At 40.3% G+C, this 15,716-nt stretch overlaps 1 protein-coding gene across 7 annotated transcripts in view; it reads right to left on the bottom strand.

Moving 5' to 3' along the window:
- Window positions 1-5,714: 5,714 nt before the first annotated feature.
- Window positions 5,715-15,716, bottom strand: part of CCDC146 (coiled-coil domain containing 146) — a 170,141-nt gene continuing 160,139 nt past the window's right edge. For all 7 annotated transcript variants that reach the window (XM_054559607.1, XM_054559609.1, XM_054559605.1 and 4 more), the window contains 4 exons: window positions 13,958-14,086; window positions 13,309-13,446; window positions 7,674-7,922; window positions 5,715-6,265 (listed from right to left, as the gene is read on the bottom strand). In XM_054559607.1, coding sequence (XP_054415582.1) covers window positions 6,062-6,265; window positions 7,674-7,922; window positions 13,309-13,446; window positions 13,958-14,086 — 720 coding nt within the window. In that variant the 3' untranslated portion in view covers window positions 5,715-6,061. The remainder of the gene's footprint in view (window positions 6,266-7,673; window positions 7,923-13,308; window positions 13,447-13,957; window positions 14,087-15,716) is intronic.

Consider the following 15,716-nt stretch of genomic DNA (forward strand, 5'->3'; position numbering starts at 1 on the left):
AAAACCACAATGTGATACCACCTTACTCCTGAAAGAATGGCCATAATCAAAAAAATTAAAAAACAGTAGATGCTGGCATGGATTTGGCGATCAGGGAATCCCACCTACACTGCTGGTGGGAATGTAAACTAGTACAACCAGTATGGAAAACAGTGTGGAGATTCCTTAAAGAACTAAAAGTAGAACTACCATTTGATCCAACAATCCCACTTCTGGGTATCTACGTAGAGGAAACAAAGTCATTATTCGAAAAAGATACTTGCACATGCATGTTTATAGCAGCATAATTCACAATGGCAAAATCATGGAACCAAACCAAATGCCCATCAATCAGTGAGTGGATAAAGAAACTGTGATCTATATCTATATATATATATACACACACACACACATACATACATACATACACACACACACACACAAATGGAATACTACTCAGCCATAAAAGGGAATGAATTAACAGCATTTGCAATGACCTAGATGAGACTGGAGACTATTATTCTAAGTGAAGTAACTCAGGAATGGAAACCCAAACATCATATGTTCTCAATGATATGTGGGAGCTAAGCTATGAGGACGCAAAGGCATAAGAATGATACAATGGACTTAGGTAACTTGGGGGGAAGAGTGGGAGGGGGCGAGGGATAAAAGACAACATATATGGTGCAGTGTATACTGCTTGAATGATGGGTGCACCAGGATCTCACAGATCACCACTAAAGAACTTATTCCTGTAACCAAATACCATTTGTACCCCAATAACTTATGGAAAAATTAAATAAAATTATAATTAAAAAAATAAAATATATCAAGTAGCTAATTGGATTAAAGCAAACCAACACCTAACTATATGCTGCCTACAAGAAACTCACCTCACTTGTAAAGACACACATAGACTGAAAGTGAAGGGATAGAAAAAGATATTTCAAGCACATGAAAACCAAAAGTGAGCAGGAGTAGCTATACTTATATGAGACAAGACAAACTTCAAGTCAAAAAGCTGTAAAAAGAGACAGAGAAGACCATTATAAACTAATAAAGGGATCAATTCAGCAATAGAACAATTATACATATATATGCACCCAACACCAGAGCACTCAGATATATAAAGAAAATATTAGAGCTAAAAGGAGTGATAGACCCCAATACAATAATAGTTGGAGATTTCAACACCTCATTCTCAGTGCTGAACAGATAATCTATATAGAAAATCAACGAAGAAAAACTGGATTTAAACCATATCATGGACCAAATGGACGTAACAGACATTTATAGAACATTTCACCCAACAGGTGAAATACAGGATACACATTCTTTTCATCAGCACGTGAAACATTCTTCAGGACTGACCATAGGTTAGAAATAAAACAAGTCTCAAAAAAAAGAGACTTTTTTTGAGATGGAGACTTTTTTGAGATGGAGTCTTGCTCTGTTGCCCAGGCTGAAGTGCAACGGTGCGATCTTGGCTCACTGCAACCTCTGCCACCTGGGTTCAAGCCATTCTCCTGCCTCAGCCTCCCAAGTAGCTGAAACTACAGGCATGCGCCACCATGGCCAGCTAATTTTCATATTTTTAGTAGAGACGGGGTTTCACCATGTTGGCCAGGCTTGTCTCAAACTCCTGACCTCAAGTGATCCGCCTGCCTCGGCCTCTCAAAGTGCTGGGATTACAGGTGTGAGCCACCTTGCCGGGCACCCAATTTTTTAAATCAAAATCATATCAAATATCTGACCATAATGCAATAAAACTAGACATAAATAATGAGAACATTGGAAACTATACAAATACATGGAAATTAAACAACATGCTCCTGAATGACCAAAATGAAGAAGAAAGAAATTAAGGAAGAAATTTAAAAAGTCTTTGGAACAAATGAAAATGGAAACACAACATGCCAGAACGTATGGGACACAGCAAAAGCAGTAGTGAGAGGCAAGTTTATAGCAACAAATACTTAACATGAAAAAACTAGAAAGATTTCAAATAACCTAATGATATACCTCAAGCAACTAGAAAATCAAGAACAAATCAAAGTCAAAATTGTAGGAAGAGAGAAATAATAAAGATTAGAGTAGAAATAAATTGAGAGTAAAAAAAATACAAAAGATCAACAAAACAAAAAGTTGGTTTTCTGAAAGAATAAACACATTCAACAAACCATTAGCTAGACTAAGGAAAAAAGAAGACCCAAATAAATGAAATCAGAAGCAAAAAAGGGGATGTCACAACAGATACAAAAAATAATTCCAGGGTGCTTTGTACTATATGTCAAGTTAGAAAACCTAGAGGAAGTGAATAAACTCCTTCACATATACAATCTACCAAGGTTGAGTTGGGAAGAAATAGAAAACCTGAACAGATCAATACTAAGCAATTAGATTAAATCAGTAATAAAACATCTTCCACACCTGTAATCCCAGCACCTTGGGAGGCCAAGGCAGGTGGATCACTCAGGGCCAGGAGTTTGAGACCAGCCTGGCAAAACCCCATCTCTACTAAAAATTCCAAAAATTAGCCAGGCATGATAGTGCACGCTTATAATCCCAGCTACTTGGGAGGCTGAGGCAGGAGAATCACTTGAACCTGGGAGGCAGAGGTTACAGTGAGCCAAGATTTGGCCACTGCACTACAGTCTGGGTGACAGAGCGAGACTCTGTCTCAAAACAATAAAATAAAATATATAAAATAAAATATAAAATAGTCTTCCAACAAAGAAAAATCCAGATGGCATCATTGCTGAATTCTACTGAACCTTTAAAGAAGATTTTTTTCTTACATGGGTAAATCATGTAATGCTGAAGTTTGAGGTAGAAATGATCCCATCATCCAGATAGTGGGCATAGTACCCAACAGATAGTTTTTCAACTCTCCCCCCCCCCCCTTCTCCCCAATAGTCTGTTTTTTCCATCTTTATATCCATATGTACTCATTGTTTAGCTCCCACATTTAAGTGAGAACATGTAGTATTTGGTTTTCTGCTTCAGATATGCTTAGGTCAGTGGCCTCCAACTGCATCCATGTTGCTGCAAAGAATGTGATTTTGTTCCTTTTTATGGCTGTATTCCATGGTGTATATGTATCACATTTTCTTTATCCAGTCCAATGTTAATGGGCATCTAGGTTGATTCAATGTCTTTGCTATTGTGAATAGTGCTTTGATGAATGTACAAGTGCACATGTCCTTTTGGTAGAACAATTTATTTTCCCTGGGTATATACCCAGTAATGGGATTGCTGGGTTAAATGGTAGTTCTGTTTTTAGTTCTTTCCAAAGTGGTTGAACTAATTTTACATTCCCACCAGCAGTGTTAAGCATTCCCTTTTTCCTGCAACCTTACCAACATCTTTTTTTGTGTGTGTGACTTTTTAATAATAGCCATTCTGGCTGGGTGTAGTGGCTCATACTTATAATCCTAGCACTTTTTGGAGGCTGAGGCAGGAGGATTGTGTGAGGCCAGGAGTTTGAGAGCAGCCTAGGTCACCTAGTGAGACTCCATCTCTACAAAAAATAAAAATATTAGCTGGGTGGGGTGGTGTGCACCTGTAGTCCCAGCTACTCAGGAGGCTGAGGTGGGAGGATCACTTGAGCCCTGGAGGTGGAGGCTGCAGTGAGCTGAGATCATGTCACTGCACTCCAGCCTGGGTGATAGAGTGAGACTCTGTCTCCCAAAATAAATAAAATAAAATAAAATAAAATAAAATAGATAAAATAAAACAAAACAAAATGACAACACTACCCAAAGCAATCAACAGATTGATTGTAGTCACTATCAAAATACTAATGGCATTCTTCAGAAAAATAGGAAAAACAATCCTAAAATTTGTATGTAACCACGAAAGACCCCAAATAGCCAAAGCAATCCTGAACAAAATGAACAAAGCTGGAGGTATCACACTACCACATCTTAAATATACTACAAAGCTCTAGTAACCAAAACAGCATGACACTGGGATAAAAACAGATACATAGACCAATGGAACAAAATAGAGAATCAAGAAATTCATCCATATATCTATAGACAACTGATTTTTGACAAAGGTTCCAAGAATACTCATTAGGAAAAGGACAGTCTCTACAATAAATGGTGCTGGGGAAACTGGAGGTCCATATGCAGAAGAATGAAACTAGTTCTCTACTACTCACCCTATTTAAAAATCAACTCAAAATGATCAAAGACCTAAATATAGGACCCCAAACCATAAAACTACTGGAAGAAAACATAGGAGAAATGCTTCAGGACATTGGCCTGAGAAAATATTTTCTGAATAAGACCTCAAAACACAGGCAACAAAAGCAAAAATAAACAAATGAGATTACATCAAACTAAAAACCTTCTGCACAGCAAAGGAAACAACAGAGTGAAGACAACCTACAGAATCAAAGAAAATAGTTGCACACTACTCATCCAATAGGGGATTCATATTCAGAATAAATAAGGGACTCAGATATCTTAATACCAAAAAACACTACCAAAACAACAATCTGACTTACAAATGGGCAAATGACCTAAACAGACATTTCTCAAAAGACATACAAATGGCCAACAGGTATATGAAGAAATGCTCAACATCACTAATCATCAGGGAAATAGAAATTAAAAAAAACATGATGAGGTATCATCTCACCCCTATTACCAAAAAGTTAAAAAATAACAAATGCTGGTAAGGATGCAGAGAAAAGGGAGCTCTTATATACACGGTTGGTGAGAATGTAAACTAGTGCAGTCACTATGAAGAATGATATGGAAGTTCCTCAGAAAACTACAAATAGAACGAACATATGATCCAGCAATCTCCCTACTGGAAATTTATCCAGAGGAAAGGAAACCAGAATATTGAAGAGACATCTGCACCCCCATGTTTACTGCAGTGCTATTCACAATAGGCAAGACATGAAATCAACCTAGTTGTCTGCCCAACAACAGATAAATGGATAAAGAAAATGGGAGCTATATATACACACACACACATACACACACATATATACACATACATATGCACATACACAATGGAATACTATTCAGCCACAAAAAAGAACAAAATCCTGTCATTCGTGGCAACATGAAAGGAACTGGAGGACATTATGTTCATTGAAATAAGCCAGGTACAGAAAGTTAAACACCACATGTTCTCACTCATATGTGGAAGCTAAAAATTGTTCTCACTCATGTGGAAGCTAAAAGTAGAACAGCGGATATAAGAGGCTGGGAAGGTTAGAGGAAAGGATGAGGAAAGGAAGGAATAGGGGTAGATTTGTTAATAAGCACAAAATTACAGTGAAATAGGTGGAATAAGTCCTATGTCCTATACCACTGTAGGATGACTATAGGTAACAATATATAGTTTCAAATAGGTAGGAGGATATTGAATATTCCCAACACAATGAAATGATAAAGTTTGAACGTATATGCTAATTACCCTGATCTGATCACTATACATTATATGTATTAAACTTCACTATGTACCCCATGAGTAGGTACAATTATTATTTGTCAAAAAAAAAATGAAAAAAATGCAAACAGCCATGACAAGCTTCACTACTTTACGTAATTTAGATTTACCAAGATTAAGTGCTACTTCTTATTCAACAAAGTGAGTTATGCCTTTGCAATACTTGAGGTATTTTCCTTTTCAAATAGCCATTCTTTCTTTTTAAAGTGTGTATATTGAACAGTATTTGTTTTGTCTTTAATAAACAAAGACCACTCTGTCCGTTTCCGTACTTCATTGAAAACAGATTTATTTTTAGTGCATTTTTATAGCGCCTTGCCTACTACAAATTTCTGGAATGTACTCAATATAAAGAGTGAAAAAGAAAATATAAGCAATTCAAATATATACTTTGACATACATGTAGGACAGTTCTATGTCCCATTCAACGTCATGAAAGGTATAGTAGTTGGTGGGTAAATAGAAACCCTGTTGTACTCTGTTGCTGACTAATTGTGGTTACCTTACTTATCAATAATATTAGAAGTATTATGCTCACATTTTTCACCTGTGGGTACAAGGAAGCCTGGTTGAAGTCCTTTCCTTGAGAGGCCTGGATTTGTTCACATATTCAGATTTCAATTGGCTTTATAACAGGTTTCCTTATGTGCCTCATATTGGCTCCAGGTTCACTAGGTTTAAAAGGAGCCAAAGCACCATAAGGTTTTGGCAAAGGAAGAGTGCCATCTGCCTCTGGGATGTAGGCATTCGGACGCTGCTCTGCAGTTGTGTAAACACCATTGGGCAGCTGGCGATTATCTGCTTCCAAGAACTCCTGCAAAGAATGATTTTTCCTTTTCAGTTCTCTGAAAACTCTGGTGAAGTCACTTTATCCTTAGGTCCCATACTCCCCAGAGGGATGGGAGGGGTAGGAGGGTAGAATCACACCACACACACACACACACACACACACACACATACACACACACCTCATTGGCCTGGGCTGTATTGCTTCAGCATCACATTATTCCTGGGGTTTAGGGTAGGAGGGTGGAATCACACCACACACACACACACCCACACCTCATTGGAATGGGCTGTATTGCTTAAGCATCACATTAATCCTGGAGTTTAGGGTTTTTCAAAGACTGCTTTGTGGGTCCTAACTATGTTTCCACCTCAATATCTGTCATCAAGCACTAATTATTTCCCTGTTTTTGACAAAGGCAGAGCAACATATTTCCTTTGGTAAGTCATTGGTGAGCAAATGTTACAATGGAAGAGATAGAGGAGTAAAGTGGAACCAGAGGAGGAAAATGGTCACCAGCTTTGCCCTGAGCCTCAACGTTTTCAAGATTTTGTCTGTGCCTCTGGAAAATAGAGTAATCACTTACTGCACTGAAAAGCCCTCTAATAAATGGCAGTGGGACACCACAGGTAAAATCTGAATGCCCTGAAAGGAACAGTCCCAGGTGGTGTGGAAATTATAAATCATGTAATTTACACTTCTGCTCAGGTATTCCTAGTGTGTTCTGAATGCAGTTTTGTCTTGAGTTCAGGAGCAAATAGGGACCCTCTCGGTGATACCCACTTGGCAATCTGAGTGAGCTGTACATCTGGAGGATGTAGACTCCTTGGAAAGAGATGCCTAATTCCAGTCTAAGAATATTGACAGGTCATGGGGGTAGACAGAAGATCTGCTATCTAACTTGCAGGGGGAGTCAGTAATAGACCTAGTCTTAGGCCAGAGGCCTAAGGTGGGAAAAGAAAGGGGTGGCACTGAGGCCTATGATGTACATCAAGCATCTGCAGAAGGCATGGCAACTAAAATGTGGGTGGAGGCCTCACTGTATGCTGTGGAGGCCACAGGAGATGAACATGGAACAGTCAGGTATGGTGTGAGCAGAGGTGCCAAGACAGAGATTGGAGACTTATGGACAAGGCCAATGCCAGCCTGGTCATCGCTATGCTGGTGGAAGGCCATGATGTTCAGCCTCGGCAGCCCAGGATGTAAGGCTGTGGGGTGGGCCCAGTGCTTGCTAAGTGTTCTTCAGTGAGTATTGTGGCACTCTGGATTACTGCACTTTGACTTATCATAGAATATCTTAAATACACTTCTAATGACTGTTGGGACTGTGTGTGGTAGAGTGGGGAAATTTTTCTTATACTGTGGGATAACTGACCCCCTGAATGCAACCCCTGCTGGCACCCCTTAGAAATGCAATACAGGAGCCAAAGCCTACCCAAGACTTTTCAGCGATGGCCAAGGCATGCATTTCTTCATCTCGAAGGACTTTCAACCATTCTTTCTCAATTTCCTTATTGAGTGGCAGACCTTTTTCTATCCTGGAATTGCAAGTGAAGATGAAGTCTTCTTTCTCCCTGACTTCCTTTTGGAGTTCAATGGTTAGGGCTTGTTTCATGGACAGCTCAGCAACAAGAGCCATCATTTTCTCAGTTGCATTTTTGATCCTTCTTTGGTAGCCATTCATCTAGAATTAAAGAGCCCAAGGCTTAGTCTATGTATACAGTCCACGAAGACTTAAAATGGCAGGCTGCTGGCTGTCTATAATGGCGGGGTGCATTTTTGTCTGAAGGAAGGAGGGTCTAACTTGGAATTCACAGAAATTAAGAACTGGAAGAGACTGCAGATATTGAGCCAAACACCCTGGCTGTGTAAGTAAGGACAAGGAGAGAACAAGAAAAGGATTTGTTTATCTAGTTACTGGATTTCAAGGTGAATAACATTGAGGAGAATAGTTTAGTGCCCATTTTTAAGAGGTGAGAAGGAGAGGTGAAGGGATGTTCTTTTTTTTTTTTTTTTTTTTGTTTGAGACGGAGTCTCGCTCTGTTGCCCCGGCTGGAGTGCAGTAGCGCGATCTCAGCTCATTGCAAGCTCTGCCTCCCAGGTTCACGCCATTCTCCTGCCTCAGCCTCCTGAGTAGCTGGGACTACAAGTGCCCAACACCATACCTGGCTAATTTTTTTTGTATTTTTAGTAGAGATGGGGTTTCACTCTGTTAGCCAGGATGGTCTCGATCTCCTGACCTCGTGATCTGCCTGCCTCAGCCTCCCAAAGCGCTGGGATTACAGGCATGAGCCACCGCGCCTGGCCAGGGATCTTCTTTAAAAAAAAAAAAAAAAAAATTAAAATAAAGACAAGGTCTTGTTCTGTTGCTCACACTGGAGTATAGTAGTGTGATCATAGCTTACTGCAGGCTGGAACTCCAGGGCTCAAGCAGTTCTCCTGCCTCAGCCTCCTAAGTAGATAGGACTATACCCATGCACCACCATAGTTGGCTAATTTATTATTTTTGTAGTGATGGGGACTTGCTGTGTTGACAAGGCTGGTTTTGAACTCCTGGGCTCAAGCAGTCTTCCTGCCTCGGCCTCCCAAAGTGCTGGGATTACAGGCATGATCCACTGTGCCCAGCCAAGAGTGTTCTTGATGCCTAAATTCTAGTTTAATTTGACGTCATTAGTTTGTCACTTATCCAGGGGAAAAAATCTGGTAGAACCAACGTTACTCTTTGCTTATATAAGATAATCAGCAGAAGTGCTGCATCTGAAATGACTTTTTAAATGAAAGCCATCACACTGACATGTTGGCATTATTGATCATAATTCCTGGTGTGCATCATTACTAGGTCAGAAACATGCATGAGCTGAGCTGGGGAATATTTAGTCAATAATTTAGAATGAGAGCTGTTCCTGGAGTGTTTTGTTTGTTTTGTTCGTTTGTTCTGAGACAGGGTCTCACTCTGTCACTCAGGCTGGAGCACAGTGGTGTGATCTCAGCTCACTGCAACCTCTGCCCCTGAGGCTCAAGTGATCCTCCCACCTCAGCCTCCCAAGTAGCTGGGACCACAGGTGTGCACCATCACACCCGGCTATTTGTTTTTGTATTTTATGTAGAGATGGAGTCTCACCATGTTGCCTAGGCAGGTCTTGAACTCCTGAGCTCATGCAATCTACCCGCCTTGGCCTCCCAAAGTGCTGGGATTACAGGCATGAGCCACTGCGACCAGACTTTTTTTTTTTTTTTTAACCTATTAATATCAGCTATTGAGCATTAATACAGTTAAAAGATAAGACTAATTAGAAAAAAAAGATCTCAAGAGGCAGGAAAGAAGTAAAACTGGAATTAGGGGTTCCTGTAAGCTCTCCGTCTCATAAATGGTAGAATCTTTTAGTCTGATGGCCATAGTGGGGCAGTTCAGTGGTGATACCTTCTACCTGGCAACACTCACTAGTTCCTCTTACCTTGCCTTATTTTTTCTTCACATCTTGTCTCACTGCTGATATTATATATGTATTTCACTATTTTTGTCATCCCATAAGAATGTACTCTTCATGAGGACAAGGACTGTTTTATTCATCATCATAGTCCCAGTGCTTAGGAGAGTGCTTGGAATATAAGAGGCACCCCCCCAAATTAAAGTTCAATATTTTCTGAATGAAGGAATGAATGAACTCTTAGTTTGTTTCATTCTTTGTTCTTGGACCAGGATAAACTGGGACATGCAAATGAGCTTCCAAATACTACACCTAATGCTGAATACCTTCCTCTCCTAATAGAGCATCTCTGGTCACATCTGTACCTCTGTTTAGAGAAATGTTGCTGCTAGTGATTTACCTGCCTCTGAAAATGTAATAACTGATTATTATATACAAATTTTGCCTCCTTAATGGTAGGTAATATACGTTTTTATGACTCTTCTATACTGAACTAATTTTTAAGAAGCATGTATCGAATAAAAATGACTACCACTAAAAACTTCAATGAGTCGTAAGTTTTGCCATTTTTATTTGGCTTCTGTGCTTCTGCTTTGACAACTTCCACTAACAGACTGAACAGTCCAGCAGCATTGGTGCAATTCACAACTTTAACTCATAAAATAAGAAATGCTAAGACTTAGATAAACTAATGCACTTTGAGTAAATTAGCATGTCTGATGTTTCTTTAAATGTTGCTGCCTTTCCTTTTTTAAATGAATTTCCTTTTCTTTGGGGGGAGTCATTTTCCACTCAACCACTGCACACTTTTTTTTTTTTCTCATCTTTTTTTAAAAATTATGCTTTAAGTTCTAGGGTACATGTGCTCAACGTGCAGATTTGTTACATATGTATACATGTGCCATGTTGGTGTGCTGCACCCATTAACTCGTCATTAACATTAGGTATATCTCCTAATGCTATCTCTCCCCCAACCCCATGACAGGCCCCGGTGTGTGATGTTCCCCTTCATGTGTCCATGTGTTCTCATTGTTCAATTCCCATCTATGAGTGAGAACATGTGGTGTTTGGTTTTTTGTCCTTGCAATAGTTTGCTGAGAATGATGGTTTCCAGCTTCATCCATGTCCCTACAAAGGACATGAACTCATCCTTTTTTATGGCTGCATAGTATTCCATGGTGTATATGTGCCATATTTTCTTAATCCAGTCTATCATTGATGGACATTTGGGTTGGTTCCAAGTCTTTGCTATTGTGAATAGTGTGGCAATAAACATACGTGTGCATGTGTCTTTATAGCAGCATGATTTATAATCCTTTGGGTATATACCCAGTAATGGGATGGCAACCACTGCACACTTGAGTGTGTGTGTCCGTCTGTGTAACTGGCCAACTTCCCTTCTCTTCCATAAATTAGAAAACAAAGTTTCGTATTATCCTGGGTTGCTCCAAGTCTTAACTGAGATTTCCCACTTTCTGCTCCCATTTCTGTTGGGAAATTTGCAGGAGGCGCCATAAGCTATCTAGGAGAAGTGAGACACTTGAGGAGATGTGCAATCTTTTTGAATGTGGCTAGGTCACTTATATGTTCAACCATGTAATACTTGCAACAACTTCGGCTATCACACCCATTACACAGATGAGAAAGCTGAGTTTTAAGATCATTTATCCATCTTTCTCAAGGTCATTTTCTAGTTTTGATAAATCATAGATGTGGAATCTGAATGTCTTTCTATTTTCCAATTATGCCTACTATGAGATTATCATTTTAAATGGAGGGGGGCAGTGAAAGCTGGGGAGGAGGAAGAAGCCAATGGAGAGCATGGAAGTTAGGGAAAGGAAAGGGGAAAATAATTGTTAGACTAGGACTTGGCTGTGCTGGAGCTTTCCTGGCTATGGAAAGTGGCCGCTATGTACATTTCTCTAGCATTACTGTTGCCTTCCAGGCGACTGCCATCAGCTTTGATAAGTCAGGCCTCAGTGAAAAATGACTTCCCCCAAAGAAAGGGAAATTCATTTTGCAAAAGGAAGGAAGGCAACATTTATTTAAAGGAATATCAGACATGCTAATTCAGGCAAAATGCATGAGCTTAACTAAGCCTTAGCATCAGTCCAGTGGCAGACGTGCGACTCACAACTTTATACCTTAGTTTGTGAGGCCAAGTTGTGATTTGCACACCTGCCACTGGCCTGATTAGTCTATTCATGGAAGTCATCAGAGCAGAAGCATAATAGTCAAATAAAAATGGCAAAGATAGTCTAAGATTTACAATCATTTCTTGTTTAGTGTGCCACATGTGCTTCTAGAACAGAACTGATTATTATTCATCCTTGAAGTGTTTTTCTAGAGTCTGGTACGTGCTAGGCATTGGAGAAATTAAGAACGAGGAACAGTTGCTGCCCTCAGGAGCCCACAGTCTCTGGTGTGGGTATTACCGTTATCTGTTTTCATCTGTCTCCCCCTACTAGACCCTATGAGCTTCCTATGGTGTAAACAATGTGTCCCTTCCTCTTTGTTTCTGAACTCATGCCTAGCATGAGAGTAGCACATAGCAGGTGTTCAGTAATTACTGTTGACTGGCTGAACTCTCTGTGCTGATGGGATGCTCCAGGGGACCCCAGAGGCCAGGTGAGTGGCCAATCCTCTGATGGCTCTATGGTATACATGAAAGGCCTCGCATGAATGGTCTTGTGTAGGGGTAGACTGAGGAAGGAGTGAGTCCTGTGCCTGCACGGACATGACGCAGAAATGAGTGTACAGGCTGATGGGGCAATTCCCCAAATGAACCTTTGTTGGAAGCAGGAGTCAGAGCCACAGGAAGCCTGGCAAGACCTGCAGGCACCATGCTTCCTGCACAGCCTGCAGAACCATGAGCCAAAATAAACCTCTTTTCTTTATAAGTTACCCAGCCTCAGGTATTCCTTTACAGCAATGCAAACGAACTAATACACAACCTTCACCTCTTCATTGCAGGTTGTTACAGAGACCAGGGTAACTAGCATACAACATGCTGGGAGTCCAGGGGGACTTCTAGGGGCTCTGCTGGCTGCTCCTTTCAGTGCAGCTTCTAGCAGTCCCACCCCGACCCTGAGGCTCTGGATCTGCCATCCTGGTCTCTTACACTTATTAAATTAGGGGGTTCTGTGTTCCTGGCCTTTCCTCACTAGTGGTGCCTGGTGGGCACCTCCATGGTGCAGTTGGTCTGGGTGTTGTGTGACTGCATTTCTCTTTAACAGTCCCTTTCAATTTCTGGGTTCTGGCTAAGTTCTGGATTGGAGCCGTCCCTACTAAGATCACTGGATAAGTGAGGCGCTCCACTTAAAAGGAACTAAAAAGGATTTAACTTTGTGCACGAAATACAAAGATAATAACTGTCATATTTGGGTAGTTGCCTTGCTAAGTGAAACTTGTATACTGTCATTTAAAAGGCTAGGTTTTGCCACTGTGAAGTGAATTAATTCAGGGAATAAGATTGAAACATTTTGGACAATTCTCTGAGTCATCCTTTCATTTTTCTAAGTTTCCCTAGTCATAAAGCCTAATCTCTCCAGTGCTTCTCTCGATAAATCTATTGGTCTGTGGAAAATAAAAGGTAATAAAGGAGCAGGGGCAGAAGGGAAAAAGGCAGGGTCTCAGGCCTACCTTCTTGGCTAAGAGCAGTGTGTCCTGCTTGCAGTCCTGAGTTTTGCTGCAGAGCCTGTCCGTGAGCCTGGAGACCTGTTCATAGATGAAATCCTTCTCCAGCAGCTTCTCCTCCTTCTTGGCCAGTTGTAGTTCCAGCTATGTTTGAAAATTGTTTCAAGAGGAATAAAAAAAGTCATCTAAGACAAAGTCTTATTTCCTAATTAGAGCAGTATCTCCCCCTACCCCCCACAAAATACCTCTGGAAAGTGTTTAGAGCTGGGTTAAGACTTTCCCTGCCCCAGCCCCTGCAGATACCTCTGGGAGTTCGAGTATGGCCCTCTCAGCTCTATCTAGCATCCACATCACCATTCTTCTGATGTGTTCCCATCAGGAAGACAAATTAATCCATTTAAGATGCCAGAATTACTCCTTTGGGTCATGAGAGAAAGGTGCCTTTGGAATCTCGAAACCACTGGATTGGAACTTCTTTTGGCAAGTGTCTAAATCAAGCTTAGAATGTATGACTAGATTACAACAAAAGGACTATATTAGTGACTAGAAGAATGAAGGATAGGTCTGTCAGCATAATGTGAAACAGTACCATAGGTATCTGTGAAACTACATCAACGAGGGGCTAACAGATGCAATTTTAAGCAATAATGTTTACCTTGTCTAATTTTTGGATCATTTCTTTTTCGGTCAGATCTTTCCCTGGAAGGAAGCGAGCTCTATTCTCACCATCAGGCTTTATGAACTGTTTCTCCAGGTCTTTAATTCTGTCTGTACACTGTGAAAACTATTAAGAAAAAAACATTAACTTTAAAATGAATTCTCTAGCTCAATAAATCTGAAAATCACATTGCCCAGGGTCTTGAGAGTTTTTCAGTAGGACCAACCCAGGCAAGGGTAGAAGAGAACTCTGTTTTCTTAACACCCCATCAGCTGGGACCTGGTTAAGTGACATTTCTGCTCATTTATGGTACTGCGACAATGATGTCTATAATTGATCATATGAGGTGAGGCAGTGCCTTCTGGGTCATAGAAAAAGCTGATTTCACAAGCCGCCGTTGATTGCTTCCCATTTTGTGTCATGTTCATGGGATGCTGTGTGGTTGCAGGGCTCCAAGTATACAGCCTGATATGGTTTGGATGTGTCCCCCTCCAAATCTCATGTTGAATGAATATAATCCCCAATGTTGAAGGTGGGGCTGGGTGAGAGGTGTTCGGGTCATGGGGGCAGGATGAGGCCTTCATGAATGGCTTGGTGCTGTCTTGTGATAATGAGTGAGTTCTCACTCTATGAATTCAAGTGACATCTGGTTGTTTAAAAACAGCCTGGCTCCTCTGCTTCTTTCTCTTGCTTCCTCTCTAGCCATGCAATGTGCCTGCTCCCCCTTTGCTTTCCACCATGATTGGAAGCCTCCTGAGGCCCTCACCAGATGCAGATGCTGGCACATGCTTCCTACACAGCCTGCAGAACCATGAGCCAAAATAAACCTCTTTTCTTTATGTTATCCAGCCTCAGGTATTCCTTTACAGCAATGCAAATGAACTAATACACAGCCTTCACCTCTTCATTGCAGGTTGTTACAGAGACCAGGGTAAGTCGCATACAACACACTGGACTTCATTTCAAAACACTTGGCTGGCAATAGGTTTAATGCCTTCCCAAAGAAGGAGAAAAACGTTCTCAATTATTGAATCTACCTAATGTACACTCTGTGAGGAACAGCTTGGGCTATTTATATTTTTTCTGCTAAATCCCTAATATAGTGTCATATGTATCAACTCCATTTGTTGAATCAATGAGATTTTGGTGGTGAATGAAGAAACATGGCTACTCCTAAATAGGAATGGTAGCCACACTTAGTTTTTGTTTTATAGGGAGACAGATACGGAGAATGGTGACAACCAAGAAGCATTATTTTCACTTTTCCTACTGAATACCTGTGTAATGTCAGGTAAATCATTTATCTTCTCTAAACCTTAGTTTCCTCACTTGTCAAATGAGAAGAAAAGGCTCAGTGCCATGGGGTTGATCCATCATATGAGATAATATATTGATGGTATTTTACAACATGTCTAAGACTGATACAGGTAGCATTTTTAAAATTTAATTTATGCTCCTCCTCCCTACAAAAAGAATATAAATGGTGACAAATAATTTAACATTTTTCTTTTTCCTGTATCTACATTCCTTAAATGTCCTTAATATGGAATTGAAGTATACATACATACGTAATCAAGCATTTGTTGTATTTATTATTAACAATACTTAATGTTCCCTTTTCTTAATTAGGAAACTAAATAAGAAACAAAAACACAGTGCTTGCTTATAAAGGGGTGTTTCAATTTTAGTTTTCCCTTGGCATTTGAGGAAAAACTGTTTACTCTGTCTATGTAAAATAGTGTCCTTGTGTCCCAAA

This window comes from Pongo abelii, chromosome 6, assembly GCF_028885655.2.
Source record: "Pongo abelii isolate AG06213 chromosome 6, NHGRI_mPonAbe1-v2.0_pri, whole genome shotgun sequence".
Classification (NCBI taxonomy): domain Eukaryota; kingdom Metazoa; phylum Chordata; class Mammalia; order Primates; family Hominidae; genus Pongo; species Pongo abelii.